Source organism: Borostomias antarcticus (assembly GCF_949987555.1).
Source record: "Borostomias antarcticus genome assembly, chromosome: 23".
In the NCBI taxonomy this organism is placed as follows: domain Eukaryota; kingdom Metazoa; phylum Chordata; class Actinopteri; order Stomiiformes; family Stomiidae; genus Borostomias; species Borostomias antarcticus.
Genome location: NC_140256.1, coordinates 4739986 through 4759384, shown reverse-complemented (window position 1 = coordinate 4759384; position 19399 = coordinate 4739986). Strand labels below are relative to the sequence as shown.

The 19399-nt window shown below is 49.6% G+C and overlaps 1 protein-coding gene across 1 annotated transcript; it reads left to right on the top strand.

The window, feature by feature from the left end:
* Positions 1–2427: 2427 nt before the first annotated feature.
* On the top strand, positions 2428–14937 carry LOC311324560 (triacylglycerol hydrolase DDHD2-like). The gene is made up of 18 exons (XM_084457032.1): positions 2428–2545; positions 3418–3609; positions 5536–5725; positions 6138–6325; positions 6493–6582; positions 6691–6811; positions 6954–7043; positions 7779–7920; positions 8210–8418; positions 8542–8609; positions 8729–8851; positions 9139–9234; positions 9472–9651; positions 10264–10419; positions 10582–10684; positions 10972–11139; positions 12983–13151; positions 13496–14937. The coding sequence occupies exons 2-18, from the start codon at positions 3472–3474 to the stop codon at positions 13575–13577; spliced, it is 2313 nt and encodes a 770-aa protein (XP_084313158.1). The 5' UTR covers positions 2428–2545; positions 3418–3471; the 3' UTR covers positions 13578–14937.
* Positions 14938–19399: the final 4462 nt, after the last annotated feature.

Sequence of the window (19399 nt, the reverse complement as noted above, 5' to 3'; positions counted from 1 at the left end):
ATTCCAAGAATGCAGTAAAAATACCAGGCTACCGTATCTATTCTGATTCATACATTCAATACAATACATTTCCAGATACAATTCCATCATACAGTTCCTTCAGAAACGTTTGTTGTCCTACAGTATATGGCCGGATTGCAAAAAACCCTTGAGCCCATGAGTTTCAAACAGCAAGACACTTCCTCATTCACAGCCTTCAAACATCCAATACAGCTGTAAAAGTCTATGACCATGCCAAGTCGGGAATAGAGCGCTATCTACTGTAAAGCAGTTCTGCCTGCGCTCCCTCTCTCACCCACTTCACGCATGCTTGGATCCCAGCCAGTCCGAACCCCAGAAATGTATCCTTCAAGAGGGACTTCTGGAACTTGTCAGAGGTCGAACACATTTGGGTCATCATCAACTTGCTTTTTCACTTAGTAGGCATAAATGCAGTGGTGTGTTTTCAGTTTGACGGCCGCCATACTGAAAAAGGAAGTTTTTCCTTGAAAAAGGAAGTCAATGTAGCGGTTATCGCACGTATGATTTCAGTTGGGAGTCGAGGTTACTCATTGGCTCTACCCTTGTGGTATGTAGTAAGATGTCGTCAAAGATAGGGAAAGGGTAGAGCCAATGAGTAACCTCGACTCCCAACTGAAATCATACGTGCGATAACCGCTACATTGACTTCCTTTTTCAAGGAAAAACTTCCTTTTTCAGTATGGCGGCCGTCAAACTGAAAACACACCACTGCATTTATGCCTACAAAGTGAAAAAGCAAGTTGATGATGACCCAAATGTGTTCGACCTCTGACAAGTTCCAGAAGTCCCTCTTGAAGTGGTTCCACATCTGAAAACAGACTTCATGATGTGTAGAAACATGGTGTATAGAAACACTGGAGAAAGTCATAAAATGCACAATACCTTACATATGAACTTATAAAAAAAATTATGCCGCGTCCTTTCTTGACTTTTCTGGAAGTCTGATGATGGAAAACACACTTCCATCCCACATAAGAGTCTACGGTGTGAGTGAAATGCACCATCCCATGGGTACAGTAGGTTTGGTGTGCTCTGGTTCATTTATATTCACAGGTCTGGGGTATTGTGATGTTCTTCTGTTGATGAAAGATCAAACAGGGGACATATGACTGTATCTCTCAACAATTGTCCATTGAGAATGGGGCTCGCTGTATTGTCCTAAACACAAATCAACATCCCAGAGCTTAAAGGCATGGTTAAAGGCAAGGTTTCATGATCAAATGTTTGATATCTATTTTACAGTCACTTTACATTTGAACCTGTAGTGTTGATAGGTCTCTTTTGGCAATTACATGGTTAATCAATCCTTGACAAAGTAATCTTAAACAGTGTTATCCCACTATAATTTACAAACTATAATAAAATATAAAATATAATCAATAAATAATCAAATAAAATGTGGTTAGGCTAATTGGGATGCTTCACACGTGCCACTAATTTAATATAATTCCAAGAATATAGAGAATAGTTTACTACCCCTGATTCGGAAATATTCGTTTTACAGTAAGCATTCGTTCGGGGTGAAGACACATGTCTAGTAGGACCCCTGCTGGCAATAATGACATAAAGGAGCTGTATGTGCCAGTCAGTAATACCTCGGGTGGTGCAGCCGTGGTAATAGAACACTGTCTGGTACAGTAAGTCTACAGATGTGCATGCCATAAATGTAATATAAACTTTATTGAAGTCACATGACACAATGACTTACAGTGTATGTTCTTTGATTTCTCAAGTGCCTCTCAAATTAGGCTACTTTTGGGAGACAAGCTACGGACAAGGGATGCCCGCCTGGTGACCTGGGCAGAGTACCTGGCTGGCAGACCACAGAATGTGTGGCTTCAGGGCTGTGTGTGTCAGAGAGAGTGGTCAGCAGCAACACAGGGCCCCCTCAAAGGACTGTCTTCTCCCCCTTCCTATTCACACTACATGGACTTCAATTACAACTCAGAGACACCTGCAGACGTTCTCGGACGACTCTGCTATTGTTGGATGTGTAAGGTGGACTGACGGACAGACACACTACAGGCCTAGTGTGGGCAGAATTACCTGCAACTCAACGTAGAGAAGACCATGATGGTGGTGGTGTTCATGAGGAAGAAGGCTTCGCTGACCGCTGTTTCCATCTAGTGGTGTCGATGTTGATGTGATCCATACAAGTAGTAGCATAGGGGTGCACCTGGACAACAGGCTGGAATGGGCAAGAAACACCGAATCCATTTATTTAAAAGAAGGGGAGCCCTCAAAGCAAAGTCGTTGGATAACTTGTGCAGCCTCGTGTAGTTTTTCGTTCAGCGTCTGTAAAGTGAAAACGGTATAGCCTAATGCGTTTGACTTTAACAGCCACCTTTGACCAAGGAACTGAATAGGATCGTGACGTCATGTTGATGTTTGGGGGCGGTGACATGACGTAAGTCGGCTGTATGGGTCTCATCCCCGACACACACAACCGAAGAACAAGAGTTTCCTACTCTGACTTAGCAAGTAGAAAACTGCCCATACTTTAAATGTTCTTTGGGAAGCCTTGGTGAGTTTAGCGACAGCTGTAGAATGATGCTTTGAAACGACAATCATGTCAGAACGGGAAATGGTCGGCTCTATCTAGTGCTAGCTAGTAAGTTAGCTAGCCGGTAAGCAAGCTAGCCCGCTCCCATCAGGACTTATGGTGCATTCGTTTATAACTGGGAGGTGGCAAATTGCGACTTGCTAGGAATTATTAAATAAAACACCGCATGAACTCGCACTTCCTCGTCGCAAATTCGGATATGTTTCTCAGCCCCCAGTTGCTCGAATGCACTAGATATAACTAGGTAACTGTGATATAATGGTATATAGATATAACTAGGTAACTGTGATATAATGGTATATAGATATAACTAGGTAACTGTGATATCATGGTATATAGCTCGAATGCACACAGGTCGGAGGTAGGTATTTTTCCACTTGCGACTTGCCACCTCCGACCACAAACGAACACACCATTCATCAGCAGCAGGTCAGTTGCCGTGTGTGTTGATTTGTTTATTGCTTCAGTGCTAGCTAGCTCGCCACCAAGGCAATAGGGCACCAAGGTCCCACTGTGCTGCCAGCTAGCTATGTGACCTTCTTTGGAGGTTTTGCTTGCTTACAAGGTTGCAGTGTGCCCCCCTATCCAGGCTAGCTAGGCTAACGTTTGCGAACTGTAACTTTGCTCGCTTCTTGGTCGGTGCAGCCAGCTAGAGATAAGGGTAGCTATAAGCTCTGACATTGGGCTAATGACATTAGATGGAGTCTCGCTAATAACATTAGATGCAGTCTCGCTAATGTTATTAGTCAAGTGTCAGATAACATTAGTCAGCCTGATTCCGTGCCTACAATATAAATATAACATTGATGGGATGTATTTTTCAATGCTTTCAGCTTTCTCCAAAGTGAAGAGCAAGCGTCCCTCTGTGAGGGTCCGGGGTGAGGGTGATGTCACAGGGCTCTGGGGAAGAGGGGGATCCATCTCGGTCCGCCCCCACCATCACTGTGCAGGATTTATCTGGCACATCTCCACCAACTCTTGTGGATGGGAACACTCCTGGAGAACAGGTGCGTGAGCTGCAGTTGGTGAGTATGTGGAATGAGGACACTAGAGACACTAGGCCTATATGGTCTGTTATAATCCCTGACGGCCATATGTAGGTTAGGACAGGTGCTTCGCCCAGACCCGGGCTTCAACACATTTTTGACATGACTCCAGTGAAAGGGCAAAGTCAACCTCTGGTTCATTCTGCAAAGCTCTGGAAAGGTCACACTGTGTGGGGATGACCCTCTAAGGCCCTGGCCTAAAGGACAGCTAGCTCTCTGTTAACACCCTTTGATTTGTCAGCTAGAACCCACCTGCCCTGGCTGTTCTAGCACCTCTGGCACACCTTAACATTACACTCACCTGCCTAAAGCAAAGGTTAGAGCTCTGAAGGACACTGCTCTGGTGTGTGTGAGTGAATGTGATAATAATGATCAGCATTCTATTTATATCACGTCTTTCTAGATGCGATGCTTGAAGCACCATTAAAGGGGAGTCTGTGTGAGTTTGTGTCTCCTTTCTCAGAGAACACGGTTGCATTCTCCTGCTCCACTGAGCTGCAATAGGAATGGCATGTGGGAGGGGTCATAGGTCACATGTTATCGCTGTGCAACAACATGGCAACATTTATAGCATCGAGACCAGCTGATCACAAGAGCAACGAATAGCGACATCAAGTCACGCGGTTGTCCAGTCAGTGATCACCTGATGTAGTTTGAATGACACAACATTTGTTAGTGTGTTCTGTCAAGATAGGCCTGCAGTCCACACGCTATGGTCTGACGTCTGTAAACAGCTCAAGAGTGCACCATTGACTGTAGGGTGCAGCGCTACACACACACACACACGTTTGACATTTCATTTCCTGTTTGGAGTGGAGCAGAGAGGATGGGTCGAACATTCCAGAATGTTGTATTTTTGTTGTTGTCTGGAGACTCTCCTCCACTCTCTTACCAAACACTCTTTGTTGTGAAGGAAACAGGAGACAAGACTGCAGATCTGATTTCTGGATAGGGCATGCCGGCTCTTGGTTAACAAGGTCCGTAAATGATCTGATAGGTGGAGGGGAGGGGGGGGGTCGTTACTGCTGCAGCAATCTGTATATGATTAATCAGTCTCTCGTTGGCCATTCCATGAAGACAGCCATCTCCCTCACTTACAGGGGTGAGACAGAGTTTATGTGGTGTGTGTGTGCGCACGCGTGTGTGCGTATGTGTGTGTGTGCGTGTGCACTCGTGATGTGTTTAGGTTCACATGCACTGAAGAGAAGAGAGGAGAGGTTGTTAGTTGAGGCAGAGGGAACACAGCAGGGCTTTGTGTGACCTGGAGAGAGTCCCCACCCTCTCCGTGTCATCTGCCGGTCCCGACCCATCGTCCCGGGGTCGGATGGATCTTCTCAGGGAAAGGCACAAAGGAGTCTCAGGCGGCCTCTGTTATTAAAGCCCCAGCGGCCAGAGAACGCTAGATTGGACCGTTGTTGAGGGAAGATGGCGCTGTCCCGGAGGAAAGGTTCTGTTGTGGCCAGTGGAGCGCGGCGGCGGCGTTGTAATCACACCATCGTCACCACGTCCGGATTAGGGCTGGATATCGATTCGAATTTCAAGAATCGATTCGATTCCGATTCACAAGGTTCAGAATCGATTATCACGATTCGATTCAATATCGATTCGGTTAGTGTTACTAAAAACTTTTTTTTTTCCTGTAACCTTAATAACATGACTGCCAAGTTATGCAACACATCAATACTAGGGCTGGGTATCGATACCGATTTCCAAAAATGAATGAATGAATCATTGAATGAATTAATGATCTATTCATTCCTTCATTTATTTATTTTTGGGGTTCATGAATCGATTCAGAATCATTTGATTCAGAATCATTTGATTCAGAATCGATGAATCGATTTTTTAAACCCAGCCCTAGTCCGGATGCCTCTCTCCACTGTCGGCTCTGTCGTCATGCTGCAGGTGTCGCCGGCGTCAGATGAGGCCTCCCCATCCTCCTCTTCCTCCTTCGAGCTGATTGACGCGGAATCGGCCCCGCCCTACCAGAAAGTGCTGCCCCATTGGTTCTATTGTCGCCGGGCCGACGACAAGGACTTGTGGCTCCCTTTTAGCCGAGAGGACTCTGACAGACTGGAGGAGGCCCACGCTTGTGGTGAGGGGAGGGGACACGCATACATTACACACACACACACACACACACACACACACACACTCTCACTCATACACACTGTATTTGTTTGTATGTGTGTTTAAGTGTGGAAGAAAGAGCTGGCCTGCAGCCTACTGGGGCACAACGGTCAGGCTGGCAGACACACAGACTGGCACAGTATCACCTATCATACTATCAGCTATCAGTCGCCTGTGGTCATTGCTAACCTTTTGCACGTACTCGCGTGTCCACCTGTGCCTACCGTGTGTGCAGGGGTGAAAATTAACTTTTTGGCTCACGGTGAGTCACCTGCCAAGGGAACTGTAGATCTACCGGCCAAGTTTTTTTTTTTTCCCAGATAGCCTTCCGAAATCTAGTCGCCAATTGGAAATTGAACCTGCGTGTGTGTGCCCAGGAGGAGCAGAGGAGGTGGTGGTAGCAGTGGAGGGCGAGAGGTATGACGTGAGGATAAAGGAGCGGACGAAGCACGCGGTGTACTGGGAGCAGAGTCCGTCGGAGGTGCGACGCTGCACCTGGTTCTACAAGGGCGACAAGGACATCAGATACATGCCCTACCCCGAGGACTTCAGCAGAAGTCTGGAGGTGACGCCGCCACTCTCACGCCGTCGCTTAACGCCGCTTCCTCTCACACACTCTGGCTCGATGACAACCGTCTTCCCTCCCTCTGTGCCTCTCTCTCTTTCCATCTCTCTCTCTCTCTGTCTTTGTCTCTCTCTTTCCATCTCTCTCTCTATCTCTCTGTCGTTCAGGATGTGTATATGATTGCAGTGACGTTAAACGAGTGGAAGAAAAAGCTGGACTTTCCTTCAGGAGAGACGGTTATCCTGCACAACCCCAAGGTGAGAGCTCTCCGCTTCCGTCACACCTGCCTCTCCGTCTCCTTCCGAACGCGAGTGGGTTACCGTGTGTCCCCCCCTGACTCCTCACTGTCTCTTCCCCGCGCTCAGCTGATCATGCAGTACCAGCCAATCACCTCGCAGGACGAGTGGCTCACCTCCCCTTCGGAGCAGACGCGCCCTCGCACGGTCAAGAGGGGCGTAAACAACATCCCAGCTGAAATACCAGACGGTGCGTTTGAACAATTGGTGTGTTGATGGCAAATATTGTTTTTACACATCCTTTATGCATACAAACAAAACGTCATGTCATATCAAGGTGTGTGTGCGTGTGCGTGTGTGTGTGCGGGTGCGTGTGTGTGTGTGTTTTCCAGGTGAGCCAGACAAGGTAGACCACCTGGTCTTCATGGTCCATGGCATCGGCCCAGCCTGTGACCTCCGTTTCAGATCCATCATTCAGTGTGGTAAGTGTGTGTGTGCGTGTGTGTGTGTGTGTGTGTGTGTGTGTGTGTGTGTGTGTGTGTGTGTGTGCGTGTGTGTGCGTGTGTGTGTGTGCGTGCCTGCCTGTGCCTGTGTGGAGGGTGTGTGTTTATGTGAGTGTCCAGCTGCCCCTATCTAGTCACATCCCCCCGTTTTTTTTATTCTTGGCTCTCTGCTTTCTGTCTCCCCACCGCTGTTTAGCAGCTGTACCTAGTTTACATTCTTTCTTCATTCTTTAGGAGCCTGTCTGCTAATTATTGTACCTTATTATATCTTAAATATCCTATTATGGCCTAGGCAACATCTCTGTAACTGTGTATCTACTCTGCTGATAGTCATGTCTCTCTTATTAAATATTTAGCCCATGTTTACTGCTCTGTAAACGTTCTCAGCCAATAGACTTAAACATTTTCCCGGAGCTTACCCGATCGTCTCGTTGGGAGAGGTCAGGGAAGAATTTTTACAGCTCACTTTTCTGGCCCTGGGGTGAACTGTTTTTTTTTTGCTTCCCTCTGGAATACGTAGGGTTGGACCTATGCCCCCCCCCCCCCCCCCCCCCCTCCCCATTGCTCTCTGTAAAGCGCATTGTGTTGCCTCTGTGCATGAAATGCGCTACACAAATAAAGTTTGATTTGAGTGTTGACTGTGTGCGCGTGTGTGTGTGTGTGCGTGTGTGTGTGTATGCGTGGGTGCGCGCGCGTGTGTGTGTGTGTGTGTAGTGAATGACTTCAGGAGTGCGTCTCTGTCTCTCCTGGGCTCCCACTATAAGCGAGGGCAGGAGGAGGGCCGGGTGGGCAGAGTGGAGTTCCTCCCCGTCAACTGGCACAGCGCTCTCCACGGGGACGCCACCGGGGTGGACGAGTGAGAACACACACACACACACACACACACACACTGTAGGGAGAGAGAGAGTGCTCCACACTGTCCTGCACTGAAATACTTGTACAGTACATAGCGTCTAAACTCTCTCGTCTATTTGCTGTATCTGTCTCTTTCTTTCTTTCTTTCTTTCTTTCTTTCTTTCTTTCTTTCTTTCTTTCTTTCTTTCTTTCTTTCTTTCTTTCTTTCTTTCTTTCTTTCTACTCTCTCTCTCCCCCCCCTCTCTCTCTCTCTCTCTCTCTCTCCCTCTCTCTCTCTCTCTCTCTTTCAGGGACATCCAGAGGATCACTCTTCCCAGCATCAGCCGGCTGAGACATTTCACCAACGACACCCTGCTGGACCTCTTCTTCTACAACAGCCCCACCTACTGTCAGACCATCGTCGACACGGTGGCCTCGGAGGTCAACAGGCTGCACACCCTCTTCAGAGAGAGACACCCCGAGTTCACCGGAGCAGTGTCTGTGGCCGGGCACAGCCTTGGTGAGACACACACACACACACCACACACACACACACACCACACACACACACACACACACACACTCACACCACACAAAAACTGTTCAAAAGTAGCTCAAATCTTGAACCTCAATCTCTCCCCAGGGTCTCTGATCCTGTTCGATCTGCTGACCAATCAGAAGACGCCGTTGGGAGAGGCGGAGAGGGAGGAGGTACCTCTTTGCGGATCAAGCGGCGCACGCTGACAGATTTGGACCGAACCGAGCGTAGAGGTCGCAGTTCCTCCGCCCTCCTAACCCCTAACCCCTTCTGTCCCCTCTCTCCTCCATAGGAGGCTGCTAGTGACGAGCCATGCCCTTTGACCTGTGATGCCCTGGAGCAGGCTCTGATCAAGATGGGCCTACAGGAACACCTGGCTACGCTACAGAGGGAGCACTTAGACCTGGACTCACTGGTGAGACACACACGCACATGCAGACTCACACACATGCAGACTCACACACATATGCAGACTCTCACACACACACACACATGCAGACTCACACACACACACACACACACACACATATGCAGACTCACACACACACACACACACACACACACACATGCAGACTCACACACACACACACACACACACATATGCAGACTCACACACACACACACACATGCAGACTCACACACACACACACACATGCAGACTCACACACACACACCGCTGACCCCTGTCCTTTGTGGCTGAAGGCCTTGTGTCAGGAGAGCGATCTGAAGGAGCTGGGCCTTCTTCTGGGACCTCGGAAGAAGATCCTCAACTTCATCAGGAGGAAACGCATCCTGGAGGTCTGACTCTGTTCTGATCAAACTGCATCCTGGAGGTCTGACTCTGTTCTGATCAAACTGCATCCTGGAGGTCTGACTCTGTTCTGATCAAACTGCATCCTGGAGGTCTGACTCTGTTCTGATCAAACTGATGGGACCTGCAGAGAGGTTATGGATGAGGTACTTACTCTTGTGTGTGTGTGTGTTTGTGTGTGTGTGTGTGTGTGTGTGTGTGTGTGTGTGTGTGTGTGTGTGTAGAGTGGTAGGTCAGGGACAGTACTTCTGGCCCCCGGGCTGCAAGCCCCGTCTGACGACGATCACCTTGGCGACCAGTTTCCCGGGACGACGGCACAGCAACGGCCGCTCCTCCGAGGCCAGTCCTCGACCAGCGTGTCCACAACCGTGGACTACGAGTACTTCGACGTGGGTATCGGACAGGTAGTACACAACACACACACACGCGCATATACGTTCTCGCCTCACGGTGGCTGGGATTCTCTGGCTGTGCAAAGAAGGCTGTGGAGCCTAATATCAACTTCCTGCTCCCCCCTCCCCCCCCTCCTCCCCCCTCTCTGGCTGCCTGGACAGACCAACGGGGGCATAGCCAAGGGACAGGTCTGTCTCTCCTGCTGTCTCTCCTCCTTGGCTTGTCTCCACACCCTCATCTTCTCCCCCTGTACTCACCAGGATATACACAGACACATGCACACACACACACACACACACACACTGCTTGTGTTCCTCCTTGAGTGGTCCTCGTGATGTTCCCTTGTCCCTGCGGTTCCATATCATGGCTAGGGTCGTCTGGTCATTCACTCTCTTCTTTTTTCCTCATTGTCTATAATTGTAGGAAATGAATTACATTATATTCCGTTCTAATTGGCTTTGCTAGCATTTGACCCTGTAACCCACTTATGATTTTGAGTCGCTGGAAAATAGCGTTCAGCTTCATGTTTCGCTCTCTCTCTCCCTCCCTCTTTCTCTTCTCTCTCTCCCTCTTGCTCTTTCTCTCTGTCTCTCTCACCTTCTCACCCTTCCTCCCTCCTCCAGGTGTCCATCAACTACCCCCAGCTTGCCTTCCACCCTCAGACCTTCTTTGCGTTCGGCTCTCCCATCGGCATGTTCCTGACGGTCCGGGGACTCAAACGCATAGACCCCAACTACGCCTTCCCCACCTGCAAGAGCTTCTACAACATCTACCACCCGGTGAGTAGACACACACACACACACACACATACATACACACACACACACACACACAGACACAAACACACACATACATACGTCTGTCCAGGCGGCCTGATGCGGGGTCCTCTCGTGATCCCGAGGATCCTGACCGTTCCTCCGTTCGTCTGTCCCGGTGTGTAGTTCGACCCCGTGGCCTACAGGATAGAACCCATGATTGTCTCAGAGGCGGACCTGGAGCCCATGCTCATTCCCCACCACAAGGGGCGCAAGAGGATGCACCTGGGTTTGTTCCTCCTCTCTCTCTCTCTCTCTCTCTCTCTCTCTCTTTCTTTCTTTCTTTCTTTCTTTCTTTCTTTCTTGCTATCTATCTGTCTACCCTGCCTCTCTGATTGTCTGACAGTCTCTCTTTCTGTGTGTGTGTTTGCCTGTGTGTGTGTGTGTGTTTGCCTGTGTGTGTGTGTGTGTGTGTATATCTGCCAGTCTGTCTGTCTGTCTGTGTTTTACCAGACAAATGACCAGATAAATAAACACAAAACGTGTGTGTTTGTCCATCTTCGTCCGGCCCCACAGAGCTGAAGGAGAGTCTGACCCGTATGAGCGCTGACCTGAAGAACAACGTTCTGGGCTCTCTGCGTACAGCCTGGCAGTCCTTCTCTCGGCTGCCCGTGACCGCAGCGCTGCCCCCTGTGGGCGAGGAGGGAGGATCTACGGCAGAGACCCTCGCTCAGGACACAGAAGGTGAGACCAGCACGCCTCTCTCCAAACCCCGGGTGTGCGCGTGCGCGCTTCTACAGATGCGTGTCTAACATTGTCTCCTCCCCTTTCCTCCCTGCATGCCCCCCCCCCCCCACCCTCTCCTCTTGACTGTGTTGGTGGCTGCCCCCTCCCGCCCCCCCCACCCAAACCCTGAACTTTGAACCCCCGCCACCTCAGCCTCAACCTCGGCTGCAGTCGCTTCTGCTGCTACGAGGGAGGAGAGCAAGGCTGGTATATGGACTAGATTACTGGAGTGGCCCAAGGCCCTTCATAAGCATTACTTCCAAGGTAAGCCAGGAGAGAGACACGGCTAGAATGATTTAACATTGAACCACCGCACTCACTCACTCTAGCTGTTTCGTAGGTTAGCCTGAACTACTGTCCAGTCCTCTGCAGGACAGTACAGGACACTTTCTTTTGACTTCCACATTGATAAACTAATATTTACAGTCATGTTTATCTGGAGAATAAGGATAGTGGTGATTGAGTGCGGCTATACATTTAGTAGCGTTCTGCTTTTTTTTCCCACAATGACTGCGTCCATACTGTGATGTATGCCATTGTTGCAGACTCTCTCAGCTCCATGCCACGGCCGTGCTCTGCTTGGCCTCGTCTGCCTTTCCCTCTCCCCCTGTCCTGTCCTGTTCTCCCACTATGACCCTGACAGGAAGCGCCGTCGTCAGAAGTGCCTCTCGCTCGTAGCAGGGCCTGTAAGCGCTTTCTCACCGCTGTGCTTCCTTTGGGGGTAACTCGCCGTGTTCACGCCAAAGGGGCCCGGGGTCTAAGGGCGGGTTCGCGGGGAACTTTACAACCCCCCCCCCCAAAAAGACCCTGCTCGCGAGGTAGTTCTCTTGCCGGAAGACAGTACTTTGTGGGTGGGGCGGCAACGCTGACCATCTATGATTGGCTGAGTAGGGAGACTACTGGCAAAGTTTTATTTCAACGGTGCCATATTTAAATTCACTGCGCAAAAAAAGCTCCCGTGTGATCACGTTGATTTTTCTATTTTTCTGAATAAATCCCATACACAAAACTGCTTTTCTAGTTCAATATTGTTGTAATTAAGTATTATATTTTTTACTAAGTAAAATATTTTTTCCCCATGTACAGATGAGGTTTATAAGTCTGCGATCACAACCAAATCACTGTGTTTACTGCAGAGCATTGCGGGGATTTCTCAAACTAAACATGCATAAATACCATACTTGCAAAGAAACTTCTTCCCTAGTTCAATCTTGTTATAACTAAGACATCTGCTGGAAACAAATATTTTGCCTGAAGAAGACCCTGTGAGTCTAAACGTTGCTCAAGTAAAGTGTTGCTAAAATAAGAATGATTTATTTTGATTTATTTTATCTCGCAGCTGCCTTGATATAGCAGGCAAGTCACTTGTCTCCTTCGCACGCGGGGGGAGCTGCCCGGCTGTCTGAACGCGTTCTACATGGGGAGTTCTAGGAATACGGAGTTCTAGGGGATTTTCCCTCGAGGTTGGGTGGGCGGGGGGCCGGTGGGGGGGGGGGGGGGGGGGGTACGGGTCTGAAAGCGCCTTATGTAGATATCTACACCCCCTGGCCCTTTCTCTGGCTGCTTCCCAATCCACCCTGTACCTCTGTCTTGCTCCCCTCCTGTCTGTCCACCCCTCCTCTCTAAGCTAACCCCATCCTCTGACGTCACTGTTAACTTCGCTCACAGATCCACAGGCTCCTCCTCCTCTCCTACACTGTCCGTCACTGTAACTGGTCTCATGTCACAGACGTCCTACCGTCCTACTGTCCGGCGTGGCCTCCGTGTGATTGGTCCCGCGGCTGACCTCTGAACCCCGCAGGTGTGCGCGAGGAGGCGGAGTCTTCGATGTCGGGGGAGGAGGGGCCGGAGCGTCAGATTAAAGTGGGGATGTTGAACGGCGGGAGGAGGATAGACTACGTCCTGCAGGAGAAGCCCATCGAGAGCTTCAACGAATACCTTTTTGCCATCCAGTCTCACCTCTGCTACTGGTGAGCCCTTCCTTGTCCGCGGTGTGCTGACGGGGGCGCTGGCAGGGCGCTTGTGTGGCCGTCTTACTGCACAGACCTGTTTTGATCAGTGTACTCGGTTTCGTAGCTTTCTATGTTTCTACGCTGTTTTCATGTCGTGTACTACGAGTCTCATATGCCGTTCTCCCTGTATGTTGTGGTATGCTGTGTATGTTCTTGCTGTATGCTTATGCTGTTCTGTGTGTGTGTGTGTGTGTGTCCGTGCGTGTGTGCATGCGTGCGTGCGTGCGTGTGTGTGTGTGTCCGTGCGTGCGTGCGTGCGTGTGTGTGTGTGTACGTGTGTGTGTGTTTTGTCTGCCCATCAGGGAGTCTGAGGACACGGCCCTGCTGCTGCTGAAGGATATCTATGACAAGCTGGGCGTGGCAGTTGAGCAGCCACAGCAGTAATAAACACCTCAACTCAGGCAAAGCGCTCACATGGTGACATGTTCTTACAGTGACCGCAGAGAGTCCCCAGTCAAAGTCACACTCCTCTCCCAGAATGCCTTTGCGTCTGGGTGTCAACAAACGGCAGCGTCTCCTGCTCAAGATGGCGTCGGTCTCTGGGGTTGATATTGGAGTTGACCGGAGTCAGCTGGGGCCCTGATGAAGGACTGGACAGGAAGGATTGATTTTGATTTTGAAGAAGGAAGCCTTGAAGCGCAGCTTTCCATCTAACACTTGACATTTGATGCTGTTTTATCATTATCACTCCATCACTTTTATATCAGATCATATCTTTTGAATTTGCTTCCTTTAACACTACATCCTGTGACACCTAGGACATTTATAAACTGATAACTGCAGGGCCATAACGTTTGACAGGGTGGTATGGAGCAGGATTCCTGAAGGTGGCGTATGCTAGTAGGCTATGTACTTGCCAGGTTGGCTACAAACACTACCCAACCCATAATTTCCAGTGCAATATGATGTTGATGTCTGTCTAACTGACATGAACAATTAAGTTCACATTGCCTTCTAATTATGTTTTATATCTATTTATATGATAGTTATTTAAAATATAGTGAAATGATTGTATTATGCGTCTTTCAGAAATGCAGGACAGGCTTGATGGGAGAAATACCCCCCCTCCCCCCCTCCTCTTCCTGGTTTTGCGTGTTCAGTTGAGTCCTGTTCATTCCAGTTGGCAACTGCAGGAGCTCAATGTGTACCAACTCAACCCTGCCCCTCCCCCCTCCCTCCCCCTATAAGGAGCTGTCCTGTAGCAGACAACTGGAGCAGCAGGACATCCCCCACCCTGCTTATGAACACGCATGGCCAGATGTTCAGAGGTGCTTTTGGTCTGACGGACCCATACATACATGGCTTCGTACGGGCTCCGTCAGGTACCCTAGTGCTACCGCACCTGCCCTCTTCAGAACACGGAAGCTTCTAGTCCTCTCTGCTCTCAGAGCTAACCAGGAAGTATAATCACCTCCTAGTCTCCCCTCCTCTCCCTCTAGCTGCTTCCCGCTCTATTGATGTACGCAGATCTGAGGGTGTCCGATGGATGTGAGCAGTATGACTGAAGTGGTTAAAACGAGCAATGTCATCGTCGATCATCAATAATGCGTTATGAATCACTGATTATGTGCTTACACCCATCCGCACCGTTCAGATCGGCAGAGGTCGATTGTGTAAGGGCTCAAGGGTTTTGATTCTCGGATTCCCTTTCCCTGTTTTAAGCCATGGAGGTGTAAAGAACCCTGGTCCTCGCTTGGCCCTGCTTCACTCCTGAAAGTCTCAAAGAAGTCTGTTACCCTTACGTTTTTGCACTTTATGGCATTGTGTGTTCTAAACTCAAAAAAAGTAAATGTACTTTTTTGTATTTACCTGCAGTACCATATTGGGTACATGGTGTGTGTGCCACAATAAATCATATAGATGGAGTCTGGTGTCCAGTTGTGATGAGGATGATGAAGCAGTAGATACATTCCTGGCAATGTATCAATCATACAGACATTTTAATGAGATTAAATCTCCGGTACCCTGTAACATAATCCTGCTGGATGAATGGAGGGAGGTGCATCATGTGAACCCACCAGCAGGGGGCAGGCTAGGTTTTGTGTGCGCTAAGATCTAGTTGGTACAGTATGAGTTTTTCTGGTCCGGTCACACAGCTCCCAGACCCTGCTGTTGTACAAACAGCAGCTGATCACACAGCTCAGTCTGCTCTCTGGCCCTCGGGGCTCGTAAGCACCTCCAGCATATCTCCTCACTCAGCCAGAGAAAGAGAGAGAGAGAGACCTCACTCAGCCAGAGAGAGACGCACACCGTCACCTCTGTGTCTACTGCAGAGCTCAACCTGCGCTGGGAAAAGACTGCATTGGGGCAAGGGAACCACTGTTAAAGGGACACTCGGCTTTTTTGTTTATATAGGAAAAGGGTGGGTTACCGACACAGGTGTAAACATTGACGCACATTACATTTGCACTTCATCGTGTATCTGTAAAGACTCGAGGGATGAGCACTTAGCTGTAGTTGATGAAAGTGTCACACATCCCTTCATTGATCTGCATTCTCAGCTGGAATGGTGGGTTCTAATCATTAGTCCTAATGTAATATGATGACGTCATGTGTGTGTTGTCATGCTAACGCCGGGTGACAAACCAGGGGAGGGGGGGACTGGGTCACAGCAGGTAGAATGTGGTCAACAACAGCAGCAGTGTTCCCCCCACCTCCCTGCTGTGCCCTAGTACCCCCCCCCCCCGCCCCCCATCCATCTCTCTCCGTCTGTTCTTGGTTGATTAACAATAGGGGCGAGTCTCCCTTAGGAACAATACCCCTCCACCCCCAACCAAGGAGTGTACATCCCCCAGAGCCTGGTGGCCTTTAGACTACCCCCCCACCCCCCCCCACCGTCCTATCACGGCCGCTCCATCCCCCCATCTCTCTCTCTGGAGAGGCTCTGTCATGCCTAACCAGTGGCTGTAATCTGCACCGTATGAGAGGGACGGCTCTTGTGTGTATGTGTGGAAGAGAGGGAGGGGTAGAGCACTGACTGGTGGGAGGGGTTAAAGGGAGGGAGATAGACGGAGAGAGAGAGAGAGAGAGGGGCAGAGAGCTGGTGGAAGAGTTGACATGTGATCTGGACTTCAGACAGTACAGCATCAGCAGAGAGAGAAGGAGAGAGTCATTCAGGACGGAGAAGACGAGCAGGTCTGTCTGGAACTCGGTGACGTTGGGAGACTGGCGGAGGTGATCTGGAGACAGGACGCTGGCAAGGATACACACACACACACAGAGTGGCTGCTGGAATTAGACTGACTCACTCTTTTACACACACGCCCAGCGTTGCCATGGGGGGCTCCCTTAGCCAGCACCGGAAGAACTCTATCAGCTCCCCAAGGAGACGAGAAGAGAAGAAGAGTAGCATGTAAGTACTGTACATCAGCCTTGTATACTGTGTGTGTGTGTGTGTGTGTGTGTGTGTGTGTGTGTGTGTGTGTGTGTGTGTGTGTGTGTGTGTGTGTGTGTGTCCATGTCCATCTAATTCTAGACTCCCTGTGTGTATGCTTGCCCGTGTCCAGTGTCTCCAGATCACCTTACGAGATGGGAATCGTTGTAGTTATTGGGATGATGTTATTGATCTGGGGCATATGAACCCTGTTCCATGTTGTCCTTGTGGTCTGTCTTCCCCTGTGTGGCCAGTCAGGTGACTGGGAGAGAGCAGGGTGAGACAGGACAGAGAGAGAGGAGCTGGAGAGAGCAGGGTAATGGGTCCTCTTAGTCGCCTGCTGATTGATGACGTTTCTTCAAGATATTTCAAGTGCTCAATCAGCTGCTGTGCTCTGCTAATAGAGCATGTTTACATCCCGTTCATCTGGGTTCGAGGGGATGGGGGGGGGGTGATTCCAGATCCTGGCAGAGGCAGGGTCACGAAGGCCCGGCCATGAGAAAGCAGTGGGATGGAGGAGGACAGCTGACGTCTGCTAATCTTCATTAGCGGAGAAGCTAACGTAATGAAACTGATCAGGTCATGCTGTTGGTCGGGGAGGCTTCTCTCTCAGCTCGCTGGCTTTCTGAAACCAATCAGGCGACATTACGTTAAGTTGTTATGGACTTTCTCCTCACTACTATACTAATATAAACCTTGACTTCGGTGCCCTGGCCCCAGTCTCAAATCCTTTCACTCCCTACCTACAGTACCCACGCATCTCCTCACTTCTCTCTGACACGTTGACTTTTACAGTATCTCAATTCATACAGGGACCGAACCTGACTATTATTGGCAGTGTTCTCAGGCTGTAGAGCAGATGTTGTTGATAGTGGGGATCTCGAGAGTGGAGGGTCTGAGGCCACCTTTGTTGGCCGTCAGACCACAGAACATGTTCACAGAGAGAGCCTTGTTTGTCTGGCTTTCTGTATTAACCAGCACTCAAACTCAAATAGACAAGTCTTCCACTCTTCAGGCCGACAATGAATCTGACTCATATCACCCACCCACTGTAAGGCTTCTCTCTGTGTGTGTGTGTGTGTGTGTGTGTGTGTGTGTGTGTGTGTGTGTGTGTGTGTGTGTGTGTGTGTGTGTGTGTGTGTGTGTGTGTGTGTGTGTGTGTGTGTGTTGCGGTGTGAAATCTCTAGCTGAAGGAGGGATAAGGAGTCAAGCTGCGTCCCGGGATCATAGCCGTTATTCTCTGATCCGTTTATAGAGAGACGTCATTTTCATTTTCAAGGAACAGAAGTGGAGTTTCAGACGCAGCCCTCACTCCCGATCCAGCACTCTCCATCCTTCCCTCCCTCCTCCCCTCCCTCCTCCCCTCCCTCCTCCCCTCCTCTCCTCCTCTCCTCCTCTCCTCTCCTTATGACCTGAATTTGTAGCTCCTTTTAATACTGCAGGAGTTGATCTGTTTGTGGGAAGCTTTCCATTCTTAGAGAGACAGGGAGAGATAGAAAGAGGTAACGCACGTGAAATTGAAAGAGATATCACATGAAAATATGAGAGGGAGAGAGAGAGATGGAGAGAGAGAGAGAGAGAGAGAGTGAGTAGAGAGAGGAGTGTACAGTCTCCCCGGCTCCCTGTAGGAGTGTGTATATTTTCACTATTGTGTGAGAATCATGTCCCCTTTGTGTTCCTGTATGGTGACACACAATAGCCTGGTGTCTGTCCTCCTCCCCCCTCTCTGACACAGGGTGTTGTAGTTCTCTAGGTTACTCCAGCATACTGCGGTACTGGGTGTTGTAGTTCTCAAGTTATTCCAGCACACTGTGGTACTGACCTGGGTGTTGGAGTCCTCTAGGTTACTCCAGCACACTGTGGTACTGTTGTAACGACACCGGGCGCCAAATGCAGATGGCGGTTAGATATGCAAACAAACCCAGTCATGCTGCCCAGCTTCACCATCAAAGGAATTGTAGCATCTGTACTCAGACACATACACACACGCACACACTCCCACACACAGTGAGCTGAGCGGTTATTGTGGCCGGCATATGGCTGGGATGGAGGACAGATGAGAGACTGCCAGAACCAGTCCTGTTTCATGTGTTTGTGTGCATGTGTGTGTGGGGGTCTGTGTGTGTGTATGATGTAAGGTACTTAAGACTGTCCCCAGGGTGGTGTAATGTCAGCTGCCCTACACACACACATGCACAAACACACACGCATGCACGCAAGCACACACACACACACACACACACACACACACACACACACACACACACACACACACACTATACCACACCATACCATACTAATGTAGGAAACCAAAGACCCTGCTGATGCTCTCAGAGCTGCCATGAGAGCAGCAGTGCAGTGGTGATAAACTCTCCCCTCCCCTCCTCCTCTGTTCCTGGCAGGACTCTGCCTGGGTGACGGTGAGGTTGACGAGTCAGTCGGGTCACTGATCACTCATTACCACTAGATGGAGCTGTCCCACAACACAAACCTCCAGTCTAGATTGATGGAAGCTGAAATAGGGGCAATTAAGGTCCGGTTGTATTCAGGTTTTCGTAGACTGTAATGGATAATTTGAACATTGTTATGGCTTTACTTTACAAGGTAGCTGAAGTCTCGGATCTGCAAAGATCGTTACCTGAAGGTCCAACTGTAGCTGTCTGCATGTACTTGATTTGATGTGTTGACTTATATTGACCACCAGGGGGAGTATAGCCTCTCTTTATGCCTCAGCTCAACTGGGAGAACTGGGACTGGCGCTATTACTTACCCTACTGGAGGAAAGGTAAAAACAACGCAGTCTGAGAGTTTGAAACGCTTCAACGAATCCCCA